We start from the raw sequence: 24830 nt of genomic DNA on the forward strand, positions 1-24830 counted from the left end.
GATGGCACGGTGAATTGTGTTCACAGATAATGTTCTCTGGAAATATTCCTGAGCCCATTTTGTGATTTCCAATACAGAAGCATGCCTGTATGTGATGCAGTGCCATCTAAGGGCCCGAAGATCACGGGCACCCAGTATGGTTTTCCGGTCTTGACCTTTACACACAGAGATTCTTCCAGATTCTCTGAATCTTTTGATGATATTATGCACTGTAGATGATGATATGTTCAAACTTTTTGCAATTTTACACTGTCAAACTCCTTTCTGATATTGCTCCACTATTTGTCGGCGCAGAATTAGGGGGATTGGTGATCCTCTTCCCATCTTTACTTCTGAGAGCCGCTGCCACTCCAAGATGCTCTTTTTATACCCAGTCATGTTAATGACCTATTGCCAATTGACCTAATGAGTTGCAATTTGGTCCTCCAGCTGTTCCTTTTTTGTACCTTTAACTTTTCCACCCTCTTATTGCCCCTGTCCCAACTTTTTTGAGATGTGTTGCTGTCATGAAATTTCAAATGAGCCGATATTTGGCATGAAATTTCAAAATGTCTCATTTTCGACATTTGATATGTTGTCTATGTTCTATTGTGAATACAATATCAGTTTTTGGGATTTGTAAATTATTGCCTTCTGTTTTTATTTACAGTTTGTTCTTTATCCCAACTTTTTTGGAATCGGGGTTGTATGCAAATGAGGCATAAACTCCAGGGATTTATGCAGTTTCCAAAAATTTAGAGACTGTGACCTAGTGCTGGGCTGTATGATCAAAAGTTTGTATCACTGTGGTTTTTTTTTAAGTTTCTGGCAGTTTCACAGTATCTTTTTTTTTTTAAATGACTGCGCCTTTGTATAGGTTTGTGGCTAACTTAAAATTCTACAAATTTTGGTTCCGTTAAAACCATTCCCAAGTAGCCTACCATGGAGGAGAAATTAATAATTGCGGTGGTGAAAGTTACCATTATTTATTATGTGTCTCTGTTTCCCTACAGGGACATAATAAATAAAAATTAAAAATAGATTTAAAAAAGGATGGACCAAGGTGTGAAACTGTAGGTGTTTCTGGTGAGTTTTTGAAGTGCATAATATATTTTGGGAAAATAGGAAGGAATTTCATGTTAATGAGCACCAAAAAAGTGTTGGCTATTTACTTGCATGTGATTTGAATGATGCTGTCAAACAGGAGGTATTATGAGACGAGAGGTGTATGTTGGATGTTAAAATGAAAAGTCACTTTTGGCTTTTTTGTTTTGTTTTTTGTTTAAGTAAAAACAAAACATCTACCCAGTGGGCCTAAGAGTATTGTTAAACTTTTTTTTCAATTATATTATTTAAATTATTTAAATTATTGCATTTTTCAAAATTATTTTTATTAAGATACTGGTAGGCGGCACGGTGGTGTAGTGGTCAGCTCACAGCAAGAAGGTCCTGGGTTTGAGCCCAGTGGCCAGTGAGCGCCTTTCTGTGTGGAGTTTGCATGTTCTCCCCGTGTCTGCGTGGGTTTCCTCCGGGTGCTCCGGTTTCCCCCACAGTCCAAAGACATGCAGGTTAGGCTAATTGGTGGCTCTAAATCGACCGTAGGTGTGAATGTGAGTGTGAATGGTTGTTTGTCTCTATGTGTTAGCCCTGCGATGACCTGGCGACTTGTCCAGGGTGTACCCCGCCTCTTGCCCATAGTCAGCTGGGATAGGCTCCAGCTTGCCTGTGACCCTGTAGAACAGGATAAGCGGCTACAGATGATGGATGGATACCGGTTGACGTGTATGTTCACTTTGTTGCCCTTTTAAATAAAGTTTGCAAGATGAAGCATTCTGAATGACCTTGCAGCTGCCTATTTCATCCACAAAACAGAGCATCCACAAACCTACCAGCATTGTTGGTAGGGTGGATTTAGTTTTGACGCTCTCACTGTGAACGTAGGGTATGAGAGAGTTTGATAGTGTTTGACAGAGTTTAATAGTGTATGAAAGAGAGTTTGATGTTCAGTTTTTCATTGACTTCTAATATTGCATTGACTTATAATGTTAATTTCACCATTCCTGATTGGCTTAAATGTTTTTAATTCGCAAAGCCCTCCCTAATCCCCCTATGGCATGGTTCATTCGAAAGGGCTGGCACTATTAATCAAAGTGGGAAATTAGGAAATACTATTTAGCTGTTGTCCAATATTTTAAATCAATTGCAAGAGATAATGGTTGTATGGAAGCCCGTTTCCACCACATTAAAAAAAAAAAGTTTGTTTAATACCGACACTATATATGGTAATTCTGATTTATTTTCTTGTAATTCTAACCTTTTTTCTTTCTTTTTTTTTTAAACCTATCAGGCATTGTCACCTCCTGTGCTGTGTGTTAGCCAGAAAGCTTTGCACGTTGGAAACAAAAGGAATCAGAGGATTTTTTTAGGCATTATTTTACACATTGTGAGTTCTTGCTGTTACAGGAAGAATAGTAAGGTATTAATCAATAATCATTCGCCAGTGAGAAACTGCAAACAGCAAACTCTTTCTCTTATACTATCAAACACTCATATACTATGAAACTCACTCATACATATGAGAGATTGTGTACACACACACACACACACACACACGCAAATCAGCAATGTGCCATGTTATACCCTGTCCCTCATTCCTCTTGGCTTCATAATTGAAAAATCAATTACCACTCATAAATGATGTACATAATGTATTAATGCAATAAGAAGTTAAGCCTTCCAGTCATTATTTCCGAAAATTATCCAAAAAATCTTATTGGCAGACACTGTAACATTTTCATGACAATTTTAGCAGACTTTTTTTGGCAGTTGAGCCAATGTGTTTTCTTCTTCATTTTTTAGCAGCTGAGCCAAGGTTGTTTTTTTTTTATAGCTTAGGTGTAGGTTTATGTGTATGTATAGCATTGATTATCTCTACTAATAGTTATATCAGTGGAATTTCCTCATGAAAAGAGTAATGCTAAGTGTGTGTGTGTGTGTGTAGTCAACACTAATGAGCTGTATTTGCTCCAGGTGATGCTGGTAGGTGACTCAGGAGTAGGGAAGACCTGTCTGCTAGTGCGCTTCAAGGATGGAGCATTTCTGGCTGGCAGCTTTATTTCTACTGTGGGCATTGACTTTAGGGTGAGTGTGACATATACACCTCCTTGATTTTTCAACACAAAATTTCACAAATGTCTTAGGAATGGAAAAAAAAAGAAACTAATAAAAAAAATCCAATTATACATGAAAGCCATTGAAGATGATGAAACCTATATGAAATTATATTTCAATAAATAGTAGGTAAAAACCTTAATCCTAAAAACTATTATAAATGTTCTGTTTGAGCTCAAACTTTCTGACATTTATTGAGGCCAGATATCATGGAGTTCACTGGAGATTTCTAGTAGGCTGATTTCTTAAAAAGTTATTCAAGACACTTCATATATATATATATATATATATATATATATATATATATATATATATATACAGTGTGTGTGTGTGTGTGTATGTGTGTGTAATATATATATATATATATATATATATATATATATATATATATATATATATATATAAAATCTCCTTCTCACCCCCGGCGGGGGGGTGGTATCCATGTCATCCTCAAGCTCGGGTCCTCTACCAGAGGCCTGGGAGTTTGAGGGTTCTGCGCAGTATCTTCGATGTTCCTAGGACTGCGCTCTTCTGGACTGAGGCTTCAGATGTTGTTCCTGGGATTTGCTGGAGCCACTCTCCCAGTTTGGGGGTTACTGCCCCAAGTGCCCCCACTACCACGGGGACCACGCAACCCTTGACCTTCCACATCCGTTCCAGCTGCTCTTTCAACCCTTGATACTTCTCAAGTTTCTCATGTTCCTTCTTCCTGATGTTGGCGTCAGCTGGGATCGCCACATCTATCACCACCACCCTCTTCTGCTCTTTGTCCACCACCACTATGTCCGGTTGGTTAGCCAGGATCTGTTTGTCAGTCTGGAAGCTGAAGTCCCACAGAATCTTGGCCCTGTTGTTCTCAGCCACCTTCTGTGGTATGGCCCATTGGGACTTGGGTATTTCTATTCCATACTGGTTGCAGATGTTCCTGTATACTATCCCAGCCACTTGGTTGTGCCTCTCCATGTACGCTGATCCAGCTAGCATCTTACACCCTGCTACTATGTGCTGGACTGTTTCAGGGGCTTCTTTGCACAGTCTGCATCTTGGGTCTGATCTACTCTGGTAGATCCTGGCCTCTATGGCTCTTGTGCTTATGGCCTGTTCTTGTGCTGCCATGATTAGTGCCTCTGTGCTGTCTGTCAGTCCTGCATTATCCAGCCACTGGTAGGATTTCTTGATATCAGCCACTTCCTCTATCTGACGGTGGTACATGCCATGTAGGGGTTTGTCTCTCCAGGTTGTCTGTTCCTCCTCCTCCTCTGCACTCTCATCAGGGTTCTGCTGCCTGAAACATTCACTTAGCAGTTCATCCTTTGGGGCCATCTTTCTGATGTATTCTCGGATTTTCGATGTTTCATCCTGGACCGTGGTCTTGACGCTCACTAGCCCTCGGCCTCCCTCTTTCCGCTTAGTGTATAGTCTCAGGGCGCTGGACTTGGGGTGGAACCCTCCATGCATGGTGAGGAGCTTTCTAGTCTTGATATCTGTGGCTTCTATCTCCTCCTTTGGCCAGTTTATGATACCAGCGGGGTATCTGATGACTGGTAGTGCGTACATGTTGATGGCTCGGACCTTGTTTTTACCATTCAGCTGACTTTTCAGGACCTGCCTTACTCTCTGGAGGTATTTGGCTGTGGTTGACTTCCTTGTGGCCTCTTCATGGTTTCCATTAGCCTGTGGGATGCCAAGGTACTTGTAGCTGTCTTGGATATCACCTATGTTGCCCTCTGGTAGGTCAATCCCTTCAGTCTGGATCATCTTGCCTCTCTTTGAGACCATCCGGCCACACTTGTCCAATCCGAATGACATCCCTATGTCATCGCTGTAGATCCGGGTGGTGTGGATCAGCGAGTCTATTTCTCGCTCATTCCTGGCATACAGCTTGATGTCATCCATGTAGAGCAGGTGGCTGATTGTTGCCCCACTACGGAATCGGTACCCATAGCCGCTCTTCGTGATGATCTGACTGAGGGGGTTCAGGCCTATGCAGAACAGCAGTGGTGATAGCGCATCTCCTTGGTATATGCCGCACTTGATGTTGACTTGGGCAATGGGTTTTGAGTTGGCCTCTAGGGTTGTCTTCCACATTTCCATTGAGTTCTGTATGAAGGTCCTTAGGTTCCTGTTGATCTTATACAGTTCCAGACATTCCAGTATCCATGTGTGTGGCATTGAGTCGTAGGCTTTCTTGTAGTCAATCCAGGCAGTGCACAGGTTGGTCTGTCTCTTCTTACAGTCTCGGGCGACTGTTCTATCGGCCAGTAGCTGGTGCTTGGCTCCTCTGGTGTTACTGCCAATTCCTTTCTGTGCCTCGCTCATGTATTGAGCCACATGCTTACTCATTTTTGCCGCAATGATGCCTGACAGGGCCTTCCATGTTGTGCAGAGACAGGTAATTGGCCGGTAGTTGGATGGGATGGGTCCCTTCTGGGGGTCCTTCATGATTAGGACTGTCCTGCCTTGGGTTAGCCATTCTGGGTGGGTTCCATCCCTCAGCAGCTGGTTCATCTGTGCTGCTAGGCGTTCATGGAGTGCAGTTAGCTTCTTCAGCCAGTACGTATGGATCATATCGGGGCCTGGTGCTGTCCAGCTCTTCATCTTTGACACTCTTTCTTGGACGTCTGCCATTGAGATGGTTACTGGTTCTTGTTCTGGGAGGTTGCTGTGGTCAGCTCTTAGGTCCACTAACCATTGGGCATCGGTGTTGTGTGATGCCTTTCTTTCCCATATGTCTTTCCAGTATTTTTCCACCTCAGCTCTTGGTGGGTCTGACCGGTTGTTGTTCCCCTGCCATTGAGAGTACACCTTGGCTGGTTCAGTGGAGAACAGCTTGTTTATTCTCCTGGCCTCTCCTTCCTTGGTGTATCTCCTCAACCGGGTGGCCAGAGCTGTTAGTCGCTGTTTGGCAGTTTCGAGTGCCTCTGGTATGGAGAGTGAGTTGTACTTCCTGGGCGCCCCTTTATTCACCATGTTCCCTTTCTGTAGTTCAGCTAGCTGGCTAACTTCTCTCCGTGCTGCCTTTATCTTGGCCTCTAATCGTCTCTTCCATGGTGGATACTGTTTGTTATGTCCCGAGCCCACCTTGTGTCCAAGCATCTCCATGATTACTGTTGCTGTACTGTGTATCAGCTTGTTGGTCTCAGTGATGGTTCTTGTGGAGATTGTCTTCAGAGCAGCATTCACATCTACTAGTAGATCTTCTGAAGGTACTTGGCAACTCAGCTTCGGTATTCGTCGGGGGCTCCAGGTTTCCAGTTGGGTCACGATCTTCCTTCTCAGGTCAGCAGCTCTTGTGTTGAGGCTGTTAGCTGTTGGGGCTTGGTACCCACTCTCTGGTTGTGGCATCTCCCCGCTGACCTGTCTTCCTGGCTCCCCCTTGCCGTAGCATCGTTGTTGTATTTCATTAATCTCTAGTTGTGATAGCAGATTTCGATTATGGATGTTGGAACACTGGGCTAATAGCTGTTTCTTTGTTAGCCTTGATTGTGGGTTTCGAAGTATCCAATGGTCCCACATTCTCTGCATGTATCCCCTCTCTCTGGGATTGCTTGTATAGTAGCATTCCAGCAAATCCGTATTTTCTGTCCTCGTCCATCGATGTCTTGTTCCAGTAGCCCATTTCTCATCAGTTTGCCCTGGTTCCCTAGCAACTGACGCAGACCTTGTTGACCCGGGCGACATCTGAGCCAGTATGACTCTATCAGTTATGTTTTCACTCATTCCTGAGGTAGGCTGATATATCATGAGGGGTTTTGCCTAAGGACCCTTACTGGATGATGTTTTGCCCCGACCGGGATTCGAACCCCGATCTCCTGCGTCGTAGTCAGTGAGCATTACCACTGTATATATATATATATATATATATATATAATATATATAAAGATATATATATATATAATTTTTTTTTTTTGCTAAATAATTCTTTGATGCTAGGGGCCTGTATTTAAAAAAAAAAAAGGGGGTGGGGAGGATAATATTTTTGTTCGCAAGAGTTCATGTTCATGTGGGTTTCTTCTAGGGCTGCAACAAACGACTATTTTGAAAGTTGATCAGTCTATTGATTATTGAAACAAATAATAAATTATATGGATTATATACTGCTTAATTAACAAATAACTCTTATTTAGCTATCAGCTTTTAAATTTAGCTTGAGGTTGTTTTATGCATGTGCTAACTAACAGTAAAGATGAATACTTAATTCAAAAATTCAATATTTTAATGAACTTTCTTGCTGATATAGAAGATAAATAAAAATTCCAATATCCATTTTTCCTGTCAAAATATTAAACCAAGGCTCAACAAAATAGCAGCAATAATGTATCTCATGAGATGTTAATTATTTGGGCTGTCACTTTTTTCCCCCAAAAGTCAGGTTCTGATGAGGTCAAACAAACCTATAAATTGTTTACATTGGCCATGCGCATAAACAGGAGCTGTAGAATTTTCTTTGCGATTTAGTGAGAAAATATCAAATTCTCCAGACATCTGCAAACTTGTACAGTCAGCAGCAACACTGTCTCCAGCCAGAAACATCACCATGACATTATGACAATGATGCTCCATTGTAAACGTTATCTGGGCTGACCAAATTTGTTGTGAATAATAAGTTGGCACCTCCTTCTCTGTTCCAACTCCATTAACAATTCAAGAAGATATGCATTTCAAATAAATGTTCTAGCTCATAACATTAAGTAAGATGGCTTTTAACATTACAGTAGCTAACTAGCCAGCTCAGTAAACTAACTAACTTACTGAGATCAATCTTCATCCTGTGAGCCAACCTGCTTCCTCTTCAGATGCTCTAACATAGAGGCTGTGCTTTCATGCCAGCTAAGGTCAGCTTTACAAATCGTGCAATTCACAGCCTTTTTTCAGAGTTCAGTGTGAAATGCTTCCACACATTGGCGTTTTTTGTTTTCGAAGCTGCCATCACACTTTTATTAACTTCTCTCCAGTAAGCAGTAATGTCACAGCATTCCTAGTTAGTGCAAAAAACACAGGTGATGACATCACCAACTAATCGACTATTACATGAGTTGGGAACTAATTTGGTCATCGATTTTAGTCAACTAAGTTGATTAATAGTTGCACCCATAGTTTTTGCTGAGCTCTCTGATTTTCTTCCACCTCTCCAAACCATCTCAGTAAGGAAATTGGCTACTCTAACTTGCCCCAGTTCTGGGTTTAAGCCCAGTGGCCTTTCTGTGTGGAGTTTGCATGTTCACCCTATGTCTACGTGGGTTTCCTTTGGATGCTTCAGTTTCCCCCACAGTCCAAAGATATACAGTTAGGTTAACTGGCTACTCTAAATTGCTGATAAGGTATGAATGTGTGTGAATGATTGAGAGGAGAAACCCTCTATAATAATCCAGTAGAAGGTAATGGGGAAACCACTACTGTAATTGTCCCTAGAAACTCTGAAGGAATTCAGAGCTGCCACGGCACTGATATATATAGAGAGAAAGAACTTGCCCCACGGTTTAAATGAATGTGTAAATGTACTGTGCATGGACTGACATCCCATCTGGAATGTGGTACCTGATTGCACCCTGTGTTTGACAGTCACAGGCATTGTGTGACTATTTCAGTTTCCTTATTAAGGAATTCTCTGTCTCTCTCTCTCTCTCTCTCTCTCTCTCTCTCTCTCACACACACACACACACACACACACACACACACACAGTGCCCCCATGATTATTGGCACCCCTTGAAATCATTAGTAAAAAGGGTTGGGAAAAGATTTAAATAAATGTGTTCAGAGAAAAACAAATCCCTCATCAAGAAATAATTATTTTCAACAAAAACACAGTGCCACTAGGCAAGAGGTCCCATGGACAATGACGTTTGCAGATGATATTGTGATCTGTCATGAGAACAGGGAGCAAGTGGAAGAAAAATTGGAGACATGATGATATGCACAAGAGAGGAGACTGAAAGTTAGTCGGAGCAAGACAGTGCATGTGCGTGAATGAGGGAAAGAACAGTGGAATGGTACAGCTACAAGGAATAGATGTGGTCAAAGCAGAGGAGTTCAAATATCTGGGGTAAACTGTACAAAGTAATGGCGAGTGAAGAAGAGAGTGCAAGCAGGTTGGAATGGATGGAAGAGTGTCAGGAGTGAGTGATTCATGACAGAAGGTTGCCAGCAAGAGTGAAAGGGAAAGTGTACAAAACAGTACTAAGACCAGCTATGTTGTATGGTTTGGAGACAGTGGCACTGACAAAAAATATACAGAAGGCTGAACTGGAGGTAGCAGAGTTGAAGATGTTGAAATTTTCATGTACAGGATTAGAAATGAGTATATTAGAGGGACAGCATGTGTAGGACAGCTTGGAGCCAAAGTGAGAGAGACGAGATTGAGGTGGTCTGAATGTGAGTGTGAACGGTTGTTTGTCTCCGTTTTTACATTGGCGTCCTGTCCAGAGTGTACCCTGCCTCTCACCTGAAGACAGCTGGGATTGGGTCCAGCTTTCCCCATGATTCTGATGGATAAGTGGTGTGGATGATGGATGGATATTTTAGTTTAATGAAGAGTGCCTATATTTCTGGAGTCAGACAAATACAGGCATACTTTAAGAGAAAGATTACTGAGGTTTTTTTCTTTCTTTCTTTGAAACAGTGATTGCACAATAAGGTTAATGCATTTCTTGCCCTATTCCATTATGAGGCTAAAGGTTCTCCTTATTGTACTTCACAGCAAGACTCAACGAATGTTGCCTCAGTTCTTTTGTGTGATCTTTAAGCTTTACACAAATACATACAATCCCAATCCTACCTGTATGTTTGTAAAACTACAGAGAAGGTTGAAGTCTGTATAGGCCTGGGATAATTGCTACTTGAGCACAAAGAACTGGTGGAAAAAAAAATTATACACCACATGGTGTATGTGTGTGGGTGAGTGTGTTTGTACAATGGAACAGACTTTTCTGAATAGCACATGCAGTGGGCTGGTCATTAATACCAATAGAGGAGGTAGGGGCTACTAAAAATATAATTAGAGATGGAGAAACAGTCTCTCTAAAAGAAAATACAGTGGCATGCAAAAGTTTGGGCACCCTTGCTTAAAATGTCTGTTACTGTGAATAGTTAAGTGAGCAGAAGATGAACTGATCACCAAAAGGCATAAGGGTAAAGATGACACATTTCTTTAATATTTTCCGCAAGATTATACCTTTATTTCCATCATTTACAGGCGTAAAATACCAAAAAATGAAAAGGACCTGAAGCAAAAGTTTGGGCACCTGACATGGTCAGTCCTTAGTAACACCCCCTTTGGCAAGTATCACAGCTTGTAAACACTTTTTGTAGCCAGCTAATAATCTTTCAGTTCTTACCTGGGGGATTTTTGCACAGACGTCCTTGCAAAAGGCTTCTAGTTTTACAAGTTTCTTGGGCTATCTTGCATGCACTGCTTTTTTGAGATCTACAGTATCCACAGATTTTCAATGATGTTTAGGTTAGGGGACTGTGAGGGCCAGGGCAAAACCTTCAGCTTGTGCCTCTTGAGGTGTTCCATTGTAGATTTTGAGGTGTGTTTTGGACCATCATCTTATTGTAGGACCCATTCTCTTTTTAACTTCAACTTTTTTACAGATGGTGTGCTGTTTGCTTCCAGAATTTGCTGGTATTTATTCGAATCCATGCTTCCCTCGACCAATGAAATGTGCCCTGTGCCACTGGCTGCAACACAACTCCAAAGCATGATCAATCCACACCCATGCTTCAGAGTTGGAGAGGTGTTCTTTTCCTGGAATTTGGCACCCTTTTTTCTCCAAACATACCTGTGAGGGTTCACCCAGTCGGAAACGGTCAACTTACTTCTCGGGACCCCCGCCCTCGTACCACCCAGACGTCTGGGGGGGTTAGTCGCAAAGAAAGACAGGAACCCCAATGTAGTTAACATCTTTATTCGCAAGTTCCCCCAATTGGACAAGAATACAGAGGGTTATTATATACGGGTGTTATCTGTGTGTATAGCCCTGTTCACACGGCACATATTTGCATCGATGCTGCACCGATGTATTTTGTTGCGATATATCTTACACCGGTGTAAATTTTGTGGAGCGTTCACACGTCACAACCCTGCTTACTAGAGAGAAGCGTGTTAGCACCGGTGCAGCCCCACTTGCGGTCACACGGCAGTTTCTGCGACCGTGCAATAGTAGCAAAAACTTTATTACTATCATTTCCTTTGATAGTAATAAAGTTTTGATATCATTTCCTTTTATTATTATCATTTCCTATCGTTATTACTATCATTTCCGATAGTAATAATGCGGAAATGAAATATGCGCATGCGTGAAAATGTACTTCCTTTTCCCGGTTGTCATGGCATCATCAAGCGCCGGGAAAACAACGTGGATGAAGACACCAGTGTTGCCAGATATTGCTGACTTTTTCCAGCCCAAAATATGTTCAAATCCATCAAAATGCACTTAAAACTGACAATCTGGCAACACTGGAAGACACGCAGTTCTGTTGTTGTTGATATTCGCCATTTTGGAAGCGCAAAATACCAGGATGCAAATTATGCAATGCCCGTATGTAATCAACTCTCCTCACGCGTAGCGAGTCTACCCCTGTAGCGTTCAGACGTCCCATTTTATATCGGTGCTGCCCCGCAAACTAGCATTTACTCCGGAGTAAATTTCTTAAACCACCTCCCGAGCAGGGTTAGATTTGCACCGGTTTAAGCAGCTTTCAGGGGCTACACCGGTATAACTTTGTACCGTGTGAACGCTCTACCGGGGCAGCCCCGGTGCTACACCGGAGTAAAAGTTGCCGTGTGAACACCCCTTTTGTGTGTGTCTATGGGGGTGTGAGTGAGTGACATCATTCTGATATCTGTGTGTGTGTGTGTGTGTCACATCTTAATTACATCACTGTTCTGATGGAATGTTCAGATGTATGTGTGTAAATCATAACATAATGACATATTTCTGATGATATGACATGATAGCAAGGTACAAACAGATTTTAAAGGTCATTGCTTATGTACACCCCTTAAGGTCAGATATAACATAGGGCAATATGTACTTAAGATGGTGTTGGAATTTTTCAACACAGATATGTTATAAGAAAGTAAACAAAAAATAAGAATATGTCTAGTCTACGAAGGTCAAATGCATCAGAAATTAATGCCAAGTTAAACAGAAATAGTTTAAAGGATGAAAAGCTAAAATATTAAAATCATAATTTCTTAACACATGAATGTGTGCTAAGTCAGCAAATTACATCTTGATTTCATCAATATGTAGTAAGACAATCATAAGCAAAATAACAAGTAAGAATATGTCTTTAACAATCCTAAATTATATTATGTAATTATAAAACTAACTTAAAACTATTGAATGCATCTTAGATCTAACAATTAAATCTAAATCACTGCCATAGTATATGCAATAGTCCAAAATAATAAAGGATCTTAAAAATCTCTCCCATATAAAGTCTTAACACTTTGTGCAGCAATAAGGCTAATACAAAACTATAAACTATAAAACTAACATGAATCATGGCTTTAAATTTAACTTTTAATCCCAAATACACGTTGGATATGCAGCTGTGGGTGTGTCTGACATCATTGCAGACCTTGGCGCCGTTCAGACACATCTCTGATCAAAAATACACATTTCATATCAAAATAAACAAAATGTTCCCAAACAATGTCCAGCCGAGACATAAGGTCATTTTAACTGAACAGAAATTAATCCTTAATTTTGTCACAAATAAATTACTGCCTTCTTGGTCAAGAATTACAATTATTTATAAACCTACATATAAACCTACATAATAAAAAAACCTAACAATACCTTTGCACATTGTAGCCAAAAAGTTCTATTTTGATTTCATCAGTCCACAGGACTTGTTTCCAAAATGCATCAGGCTTGCTTAGATGTTCATTTGCAAACTCCAGACACTGAATTTTGTGGCTAGGACACAGGAAAGGTTTTCTTCTGATGACTCTCTCATGAAGGTCATATTTGTTCAGGTGTCGCTGCATAGTAGAACTGTGCACCACCACTCCAGGGTCTGCTAAATCTTTCTGAAGGTCTTTTGCAGTCAAACAGGGGGTTTTATTTGCCTTTCTAGCAATCCAACGAGCAGTTCTTTCAGAAAGTTTTGTTCATCTTCCAGACCTCACCTTGATCTCCACTGTTTCTGTTAACTGCCATTTCTTAATAACATTACGATCTGAGGAAACAGCTACCTGAAAACACTTTGCTACGTTCTTGTAGCCTTCTCCTGCTTTGGGAGCATCAATTATTTTATTTTTCAGAATGGGAGGGAGTTGCTTAGAGGAGCCCATGGCTGTTGATTTTAGGGACAAGTTTGAGGAGTCATATAATTTATACAGCTTTGAAATCTGCATCATCTGACCTTTCCTAATGAAGAATTTGAACAAGCCACAGCTCAATAAGCTAATTAAGGTCTGGAACCTTGGGAAAAGTTACCTGAAAACTCAAATGTATTGGGGTGCCCAAACTTTTGCATGGTGTTCCTTTTCTTTTTTCACTCTCCAATTGTACAAAACAAAAATAATACACAAATCTTGCAGAAAACGCTGAAAAGAAATGTGTCGTCTTTATCTTTATGCCTTTTGGTGATCAGTTCATCTTCTGCTCACTTAACTATTAACAGTAACAGACATTTTCAGCAAGGGTGCCCAAACTTTTGCATGCCACTGTATATCACAAAGGGCTTTTAAGAGGTTTCCTCAAGGAACCACAGTTTACTTTTTAGTGAAAGATTATGGTTTACGCTGACGTTACACTATCTTAGCTGTAAAAATAAGTGTTATATTTGCTTTCCACAAAGATATTACTAGAAATACTGTAAAATGCACCAGTTAATTTCATTGACACAGTAATAGGAAAGCTGAGCCAATGCATGTGATTAATTCATTCAACTGTGTTGCTCCAAACATCCTAATGGATAGTGTCTATTACATCAACACTCCCATTTTAGTAGAAATGGGCACATTCTGGGATTTGTTCATTTTGTATTTATTTATTTATTTATTTATTTATTTATTTATTTTTAATAAACACAGCTTTGTTACAGTATGAAAATAAGCTCTCAAGTTTGCAAATGTGTTATGAATCATTTTATAGATAGTTTTTAGGGAAGATGTGGGGTTACTGGGCAAAATACTTTTATAAGGTTTTATTTATTTATGAGATGTGCATTATGAATTTGTTCCTAGAAATTTTGTAGGAGATTGGAGAAGAATGGCAAGCAAACTGAAGTGACACAGCCACCACATGTTGGCAGAACACATTGGTGAATGGTAGTCTGAGCAGTGGTGGTTTAGTGGCTAAAGTTTAAAGTCCTAAAGCAGAAGGTTGAAGGTTCAAGCCCTGGTACTGCCAAGCTGCCACTGTTTGGCCCTTGAGCAAGTTCCTTAACCTTATCTGGTCCAGGGCTGCCATATCATGGTTGACCCTGTGCTCTGGCCATAGCTTCCTTACAAGCTGGGATATGCGAAGTAAAGAATTTCACTATACCGTGTATGTGACAAACTCTTCATCTTCTTTTGCTGGTTTGATGACTTCATTTTCCAAAAAAAAGGGTTGGAAAGAGGATGTGGATTTTTCAGTGTGCCAATCTGAGATGTATTTTTTAAAAACTTAATTCAACATTGTCACATCTGCAACTGCTAGCACTCAAGACTCCAGTTCCCAGCATTCACAACGGCCTTCAAATATGGCAGCCACGGACTGCAACACCCATCTTGCACTTCACCTGCACTTCAATCCTGCTTCACTGTTCATAATCAGCTGATTTCTAATTGTACTCACCTGGACTTGTTCACCACAGCACACTCTCACAGCACTGGCAATGAAATTCTCAGTTTTGTGTGTGTGGTGTTCCCAAGCTTCTTGATGTTTGTGCTGCTTTTCTGGTTTGACTTTGTTTTGGATTTTGCCTTTTTGACATTGCCTCCGATATCCTGTTTGGGTCTTGCTTGACCATTGTCTTTTTTTTTTTTTTAATTATTCTGCTTTTTGCTTAACAATCTGGATTTGTCTGCCAGTTTGCCTCATTAAACTCTTTTCTGTTTTTACATCTGTCTATTGCCTGCATACCTGACAAACGTACAGATTGCCAAATAGGAACACCTGCATACCATATTAATTCAAAATTGAGATGTTTGTTTGCTTCCATATAATAAACAACTTTAGTGTAGTGTTGGGTCACAGTTTGATGTCAAACATAAAGCAGGGGTCCTGAAGCAAAACCAGTTGAGAATCACTGCATTAGAGAGTATGACTTTATTTTGATCAGTGCCTCAAAATCAAGATGGTATGTTTAGGCATATCTGATTCATTTAGTTCAAGTGCATAATAAGCCCTTGCCTGAATGCACGTTAAGGTCTGCTGCTTTGTGTCCTCACGCTCTCTTTGTATTCTCCTCCATATGGTGTGATTGGAGTTTTTTTTCTTTTTTCCAACTTATTTGCAGCAGATTTGAGCTAAGCATTTTTCTGGTCATGTCAACAGCCATGAATAAACCAAGTTCTCTGTAACTGTGTGGGTCTTTTTGCATTGAGTTTGTGCAAAGTGCTTGCTCCTGAACAACGTACACATTTTTGATAATTTTTAAGATACAGCCAGATCCTGTTACTTTCTTTTGAGGAAAAAAATCACCTGGTTTCTCTTTAAGGCTTTGTCTCTACTATATTGCAGGCATTTAGCAGACAGTCTTATCGAAAGTGGCGTACAACAGGACCCTGACATGCCCATAGCAATGGGCAGTTCAAGGAGCAGTTAGGGTTTAGGTGCCTTGCTCAATGGCACTTCAGCCATTCCTGCTGGTTCAGAGAATTGAACTGGCAACATTTTGGTCCTAAAGCTGCTTCTCTCACCTTTAGGCTATGGCTTCATGAATTTCGATGATTTTCATGCTTTCTGCAGCCAATAATTTGCCAAACAAAACCCACTGTCACCCTGCACAAACTATCCCTGTTTTTATATATATATATATATATATATATATATATTAGGGCTGTCGAAGTTAACGCGATAACGCATTAACGCGATCTCAATTTATCGCGATTAAAAAAAAAATAGTGCCGTTAACGCAAATTCTAATTTGGCCCTGCGAGTCACCCGTAGTTCATGTTGAGGCTTGTCACGCGCTGCTTCAGTCAGACCCTCCAGGATTTCGCGATGTTGCGATTTGCAACTTCAACGCAAATTCAACCAATCCCCGCGAATTCAGGGCGGTGTTGCAATTATATCCAATCACCGCAACTTTCCCGCAAATTTGACCAATCGTTGGCATCGTCTTGAGGTGACGTTAACAAACTACCTTCCGCCTTACTTCCGTGTATACGTTCAAGAGAAGCAGCATGCGCGCACTGTTGCCAGATTGGGCAGTTTCAAGTGCATTTTGGCGGATTTTGGACTGGAAAACGTCAGCAGTATCTGGCAACACTGCATGTGTGAGTCAGTGTTTATGTAGGCTTAAATTCTGTTACTGAAAGTGTGTTATGTTTACAGTGAAGGTCTGTGTGCGCTTTACATATTTTTTTACTTAATACAAGAAATTAATGGATGCCAACATTTTTGCCAAAATGGTATTTTATTTTCCATTGTTTAGGCAGCTTCAGCATCATACTGTGAGATTCTGTTCAAATTGTTTTTTTCTTCTATGAAGCCTGAGCCATTTATTTTATTAGTTTATAATTATTGTTTAATTTAGTCTTCAGGAGAGACTGCCTGCACACAGTACTAGTATTAATAGTTTTTTTTTTTTCTTACATGAAAGCTGAGGGGCGGCACGGTGGTGTAGTGGTTAGCGCTGTCGCCTCACAGCAAGAAGGTCCTGGGTTCGAGCCCTGGGGCCGGCGAGGGCCTTTCTGTGTGGAGTTTGCATGTTCTCCCCGTGTCCGCGTGGGTTTCCTCCGGGTGCTCCGGTTTTCCCCACAGTCCAAAGACATGCAGGTTAGGTTAACTGGTGACTCTAAATTGACCGTTGGTGTGAATGTGAGTGTGAATGGTTGTCTGTGTCTATGTGTCAGCCCTGTGATGACCTGGCGACTTGTCCAGGGTGTACCCCGCCTTTCGCCCGTAGTCAGCTGGGATAGGCTCCAGCTTGCCTGCGACCCTGTAGAAGGATAAAGCGGCTAGAGATAATGAGATGAGATGAGATGAAAGCTGAGGCATTTATATTATATTTTAAGGTAACTTCGTGTTGTGCTGTGAGGTTCTATGCACTTTTACTTTTGAACCAACAGATGCATTTGGATCAGTAAAGCCTATTTTTCTGCATTTTTGTAGTCCTGGTAATCTTTTATATTGGTAAAGATGTTTATAGGATCATTTCTCAGTGTCTGTTTTTTTAATCAATAGTTTTTCAGTAATAACTTAATATTTAACATATCACTCAATTTTAATCACAAAAAGAGAAAACTGCAACAATTTCTCGCAACTTTCACTTCCTCCCGCAATGTAATCGCAACAGAAACCTAAAAAACACAGCAACTTTCATCGAAATTTTTTGGAAACCCCCCCGCAACATCAGACATTTTAGCCCGCAACAATCACAAAAAAGCCCGCGAAATCCTGGGGGGACTGATCAGTAAGAGTAAGTGTGAGTGATGGAGAAAGGTCTGTTAAATGGGAAGTTTCATTTCAAAAGTAGAGTGTGATTGAGTTGGTTTTGGTATGCACTTTGCAGTTCTAAAATACTTTTGTAAAGTGAGATTTCAGTATGCTGTAGCACTGTGATATGACACTAAATATCTTTATTGAATTCCAACTGCAATTTATTTTTGTTTGCACAGTACTGTGAAGTCCTATAGGCTGTGACTGAATACAACTCCAGCACAACTTAAGTTTTATTTCATTTTTATTTTCTTTTGTCGCACATGTCTGAACTGAGACACAGTAGTATGTGACTACATGTTTTATATTTGAGACTACAGCTCCCTAATCCATCACAAAATCCAATTTTGTGTTTTGTATGTTCAGTACTGCCTAGTATGTGAGTGAATAAACTCCCTTACCATTTTCTCTTGTCCCAGCAGTTTTTAACAAGTACTTTTAGCATAAAATGTGTTCACCATTTTAATTGTAACATTTCACTTTAAAAGCCTTATTCATTTACATAGATTTTAAAAAATGTGATTAATCGCGATTAACTATATGAAATTCTGAGATTAATCGCGATTAAATTTTTTAATCGTTTGACAGCCCTAATATATATATATATAAAATATACACACACACGCAGGGCGGCATGGTGGTGTAGTGGTTAGTGCTGTCGCCTCACAGCAAGAAGGTCCGGGTTCGAGCCCCGTGGCCGACGAGGGCCTTTCTGTGCGGAGTTTGCATGTTCTCCCCATGTCCGTGTGGGTTTCCTCTGGGTGCTCCGGTTTCCCTCCAAAGACATGCAGGTTAGGTTAACTGGTGACTCTAAATTGACCGTAGGTGTGAGTGTGAATGGTTGTCTGTGTCTATGTGTCAGCCCTGTGATGACCTGTCGACTTATCCAGGGTGCACCCTGCCTTTCACCTGTAGTCAGCTGGGATAGGCTCCAGCTTGCCTGTGACCCTGTAGAACAGGATAAAGCGGCTAGAGATGATATATATATATATATATACACTGTGTGTGTGTATATATATATATATATATATATATATATATATAAATTTCATTTACCTTGCATATTTTTTTCAGCCTTTGATAGGAAAATGGAATTTCACTCTGTTAGCACCAGTTGCTAACCAGTTGCAGATGAATTAGTACCAAAATTGACAATTTTATTGTGCGAACAACATGACATGACCAAAATTTTTCATTGGCAATAACAGGTACAGGGAGCATTCATTAAGAGCCAAAAAGCCTTTTATTTGTAACATGTACACTCAAGCACAGACTTAAGTCAAGTCAAGACTTTAAACATGAGCTAATTTTATCCCTAATGTATCCCCAGTGAGCAAACTTGTGGCGACAGTGGCAAGGAAAAACTCCCTCAGATGACATGAAGAAACCTCGAGAGGAACCAGACTCAAAAAGGAACCCATCCTCATTTGGGTGATAATAGACAACATTATTATAAATAACTTGCTTCTTTAACAGTGTCCTATATAGTCACAGAGTATAACTGTGAAACCAGAAAATTCATGATAGCTTTAACATGAACTCTGTTTTGTTGAAGTTATAAACAGTTCATTGATGGAAACTTGAGTGCAAAGCTGTTCATGATAACTGCATTCCTAAAGTTAGCAAGTTAACTGTAGTTTTCAGCGATAAAAGCATTACTGTAAGTGTCCAGAGCCATCTTCCAAGTGCAATTTTCGACTGTCCATATGGAGCCATCCTCCACAGGAGTGATGTGATGAGACTCCAGCCAGACATAGGGTATCAGGATGGATCAGGCAGGTCTGAGGGGCAGAAGAAGTCAGTATCTTGATCTCAGGATCAACATATAACTCCGAGGGACAGACGGGGGAGAAAGAAAACACAGGCTGTTAGGTATGCCCAATGTCACCTGATGAGTAAGAAGAGTATACATTTTATACTGAGTGCAATCAGGGACTCTGGCAAAACTATGACATCATAACTAAAAGGGGAGAGCCAGAAGGTAAAACAGGCATGAGGGCACCTTGGGACGTAAAGCATCTTGCCACTACACTGTCAACAAACCTGAATGAGCAAGTGAGTGGGGGGCTGACAGCATCCATACATCCCAGTGTACCAAAACACTCTATGCCTGAGGACCCTCCAGATCTACTCCTTTACCGAATAAAACTATTAACAAAAGGCTTGACTAAACAGCTATATTTTCAGCCTAGGCTTAAACACTGAGACTGTGTCTGAGTCCTGAACACTACTTGGCAGGCTGTTCCATAACTGTGGGGCTTTGTAAGAAAAGGTTCTGCCCCTGATGTAGCCTTCATTATACAAGGTACCAGCAGATAGCCTACACCTTTTGATTTAAGTAGGCGTGGCGGGTCATAAAGGACCATAAGTTCACTCAGGTACTGTGGCGTGAGACCATTCAGTGCTTTAAAGCTCAACAGTAGTATTTTATATTCAATACGAAATTTGATTGGGAGCCAATCATCGTTCGGCATCCTTTCGTCTCGAGAGGCAATGGTGTAGTGCTAGTGGGATGATGAGCATTTCCTAGAGTGGCTATAGAGTCCCACTCTGGAATTGCAGTCCTTTGCACACTTGGCACACATGAAATAGGTTGGCACATGGGTAGTGGTAGCCTGGGCTTTTCTTCAGCCTCTCTTGTCAGCAAGCTGTTTGTTCCTGATGTTCTCAGCCCTCTGCACTCCATCCTTGACAGCTGCTCTCCAGGCTGCATGATTGTCTGCAGTTCTCTCCCACATGTTGGGGTTGATATCTGACAGCTTCAAGTCACACTTACAGATGTCTTTGAAGCGAAGCTGCGGTTGACCAACTGGATGGGAGCCCCCACAAAGCTCACCATACAGCATATCTTTCGGGATGCATCCAGATTCCATTCATTGCACGTGGTCAAGCCACCTGAGGCATCTCTGGTGGAGGAGAGCAGGCAAGCTGAGGGTGCCGGTGCATTGGAGTACCTCTGTGTTTGTCACTCTGTCTTGCTACTTGATGAACAGGATGCATCTAAGATAGCTGAGGTGGAAGCTGTTGAGCCTTCTCTCTTGTCTGGCATATGTAATCCAAAACTCACTGCTGTACAGGAGGGTGCTGAGTACACAAGCCTGGTAGATGCTTACAGTGGTGCTTGAAAGTTTGTGAACCCTTTAGAATTTTCTATATTTCTGCATAAATATGACCTAAAACATCATCAGATTTTCACACAAGTCCTAAAAGTAGATAAAGAGAACCCAGTTAAACAAATGAGACAAAAATATTATATTTGGTCATTTATTTATTGAGGAAAATGTTCCAATATTACATATCTGTGAGTGGCAAAAGTATGTGAACCTTTGCTGTCAGTATCTGGTGTGACCCTCTTGTGCAGCAATAACTGCAACTAAACGTTTCCGGTAACTGTTGATCAGTCCTGCACACCGGCTTGGAGGAATTTTAGCCCATTCCTCCATACAGAACAGCTTCAATTCTGGGATGTTGGTGGGTTTCCTCACATGAACTGCTCGCTTCAGGTCCTTCCATAACATTTTGATTGGATTAAGGTCAGGACTTTGACTTGGTCATTCTAAAACATTAACTTTATTCTTTTTTAACCATTCTTTGGTAGAACGACTTGTGTGCTTAGGGTCGTTGTCTTGCTGCATGACCCACCTTCTCTTGAGATTCAGTTCATGGACAGATGTCCTGACGTTTTCCTTTAGAATTTGCTGGTGTAATTCAGAATTCATTGTTTCATCAATGATGACAAGCCGTCCTGGCCCAGATGCAGCAAAACAGGCCCAAACCATGATGATACCACCACCATGTTTCACAGATGGGATAAGGTTCTTATGCTGGAATGCAGTGTTTTCCTTTCTCCAAACATAACGCTTCTCATTTAAACCAAAAAGTTCTATTTTGGTCTCATCCGTCCACGAAACATTTTTCCAATAGCCTTCTGGCTTGTCCCCGTGATCTTTAGCAAACTGCAGATGAGCAGCAGTGTTCTTTTTGGAGAGCAGTGGCTTTCTCCTTGCAACCCTGCCGTGCACACTTGTTGTTCAGTGTTCTCCTGATGGTGGACTCATGAACATTAACATTAGCCAATGTGAGAGAAGCCTCCAGTTGCTCAGAAGTGACCCTGGGGTCCTTTGTGACCTCGCCGACTATTACATGCCTTGCTCTTGGAGTGATCTTTGTTGGTCAACCATTTCTGGGGAGGGTAACAATGGTCTTGAATTTCCTCCATTTGTACACAATCTGTCTGACTGTGGATTGGTGGAGTCCAAACTCTTTAGAGATGGTTTTATAACCTTTTCCAGCCTGATGAGCATCAACAACGCTTTTTCTGAGGTCCTCAGAAATCTCCTTTTTTCGTGCCATGATACACTTCCGCAAACATGTGTTGTGAAGATCAGACTTTGATAGATCCCTGTTCTTTAAATAAAACAGGGTGCCCACTCACATCTGATTGTCATCCCATTGATTCAAAACACCTGACTCTAATTTCACCTTCAAATTAACTGCTAATCCTAGAGGTTCACATACTTTTGCCACTCAAAGATATGTAATATTGGATCATTTTCCTCAATAAATAAATGAGCAAGTATAATATTTTTGTCTCATTTGTTTAACTGGGTTCTCTTTATCTACTTTTAGGACTTGTGTGAAAATCTGATGATGTTTTAGGTCATATTTATGCAGAAATATAGAAAATTCTAAAGGGTTCACAAACTTTCAAGCACCACTGTAGCTTGATGTTCTTAGTCAGCTGACTGTTATACCACACTCGCTTGTTCAGTCTGGCCAACATAGCTGCAGCTTTGGCAGTCCTCATTCCCACTTTTGCATCCAGAAAGAGGGAGCTTGACACAGTGGACCTGAGGTAGGTGAAGGTATCTACAACTTCGAGATGGGTGTTATCAATGACAATGTCTGGGGCAGAATCAGCACCCTGAGCCATGATGTTGGTCTTCTTCAGGCTGGTGGTTAAGCCAAAGTACTTGCAGGCATAGGACAAACGGCCAACTAACTGCAGCAGCCCAGCTTCACTATGTGACATCAGTGCAGCAGCATCTGCAAACAGCACCTCTCATATGAGAACCTCTCTAACCTTGGTTCTGGAATGCAATCTGGCGATATTAAAGAGATTTCCATCAGCTCTGGTGTGGAGGTAGACACCTTCAGTGCAGTCTGCAAAGGCATACTGCAAGAGCATGGAGAAGATTCCAAAGAGGGTCAGTGCCATAACGCAACCTTGCTTCACGCCACTGCTCACAGGGAAGGCCTTTGAGGTTGTGCCGTTGAAACAGACAGTACTGTGCATGTCCTTGTGGAAGGAAGTAAACATGCGGAGCAGCTTGGAAGGACAGCTGCTCTTCTGCAGGAGACTGAAGAGCCCACTTCTGCTTACTAGGTCAAATGCTTTTGTCAAGTCTGTAAAGTCAATGTACAGTGGTTTTTGCTGCTTATGTCACTTCTCCCGCGGTTGCTATAGTAAGAAGATCATATCCACTCAAGATCTGCCAGCCCTGAAGCCACATTGCGACTCTGGGTATACTCTCAAAACGAGGCTCTTTAGGCGATCCAAGATGACACAGGCGAAAGCTTTACGAACTACAACCCCGATTCCAAAAAAGTTGGGACAAAGTACAAATTGTAAATAAAAACGGAATGCAATAATTTACAAATCTCAAAAACTGATATTGTATTCACAATAGAACATAGACAACATATCAAATGTCAAAAGTGAGTCATTTTGAAATTTCATGCCAAATATTGGCTCATTTGAAATTTCATGACAGCAACACATCTCAAAAAAGTTGGGACAGGGGCAATAAGAGGCTGGAAAAGTTAAAGGTACAAAAAAGGAACAGCTGGAGGACCAAATTGCAACTCATTAGGTCAATTGGCAATAGGTCATTAACATGACTGGGTATAAAAAGAGCATCTTGGAGTGGCAGCGGCTCTCAGAAGTAAAGATGGGAAGAGGATCACCAATCCTCCTAATTCTGCGCCGACAAATAGTGGAGCAATATCAGAAAGGAATTCGACAGTGTAAAATTGCAAAGAGTTTGAACATATCATCATCTACAGTGCATAATATCATCAAAAGATTCAGAGAATCTGGAAGAATCTCTGTGTGTAAGGGTCAAGGCCGGAAAACCATACTGGGTGCCCATGATCTTCGGGCCCTTAGACGGCACTGCATCACATTCAGGCATGCTTCTGTATTGGAAATCACAAAATGGGCTCAGGAATATTTCCAGAGAACATTATCTGTGAACACAATTCACCGTCCCATCTGCCGTTGCCAGCTAAAACTCTATAGTTCAAAGAAGAAGCCGTATCTAAACATGATCTAGAAGTGCAGACGTCTTCTCTGGGCCAAGGCTCATTTAAAATGGACTGTGGCAAAGTGGAAAACTGTTCTGTGGTCAGACGAATCAAAATTTGAAGTTCTTTATGGAAATCAGGGACGCGGTGTCATTCGGACTAAAGAGGATAAGGACGACCCAAGTTGTTATCAGCGCTCTGTTCAGAAGCCTGCATCTCTGATGGTATGGGGTTGCATTAGTGCGTGTGGCATGGGAAGCTTACACATCTGAAAAGACACCATCAATGCTGAAAGGTATATCCAGGTTCTAGAGCAACATATGCTCCCATCCAGACAACGTCTCTTTCAGGGAAGACCTTGCATTTTCCAACATGACAATGCCAAACCACATACTGCATCAATTACAGCATCATGGCTGCGTAGAAGAAGGGTCTGGGTACTGAACTGGCCAGCCTGCAGTCCAGATCTTTCACCCATAGAAAACATTTGGTGCATCATAAAACAAAAGATACGACAAAAAAGACCTAAGACAGTTGAGCAACTAGAATCCTACATTAGACAAGAATGGGTTAACATTCCTATCCCTAAACTTGAGCAACTTGTCTCCTCAGTCCCCAGACGTTTACAGACTATTGTAAAGAGAAAAGGGGATGTCTCACAGTGGTAAACATGGCCTTGTCCCAACTTTTTTGAGATGTGTTGTTGTCATGAAATTTAAAATCACCTAATTTTTCTCTTTAAATGATCCATTTTCTCAGTTTAA

At 41.2% G+C, this 24830-nt stretch overlaps 1 protein-coding gene across 2 annotated transcripts in view; it reads left to right on the plus strand.

Moving 5' to 3' along the window:
* The window catches only part of LOC132868489 (ras-related protein Rab-26-like), a 451289-nt gene that overhangs the window by 5620 nt on the left and 420839 nt on the right, over positions 1 to 24830 (plus strand). For both annotated transcript variants that reach the window (XM_060901404.1, XM_060901405.1), the window contains exon 2: positions 3010 to 3120. In XM_060901404.1, the coding sequence (XP_060757387.1) occupies positions 3010 to 3120 (111 nt within the window). The remainder of the gene's footprint in view (positions 1 to 3009; positions 3121 to 24830) is intronic.

Source organism: Neoarius graeffei, chromosome 20 (assembly GCF_027579695.1).
Source record: "Neoarius graeffei isolate fNeoGra1 chromosome 20, fNeoGra1.pri, whole genome shotgun sequence".
In the NCBI taxonomy this organism is placed as follows: Eukaryota; Metazoa; Chordata; class Actinopteri; order Siluriformes; family Ariidae; genus Neoarius; species Neoarius graeffei.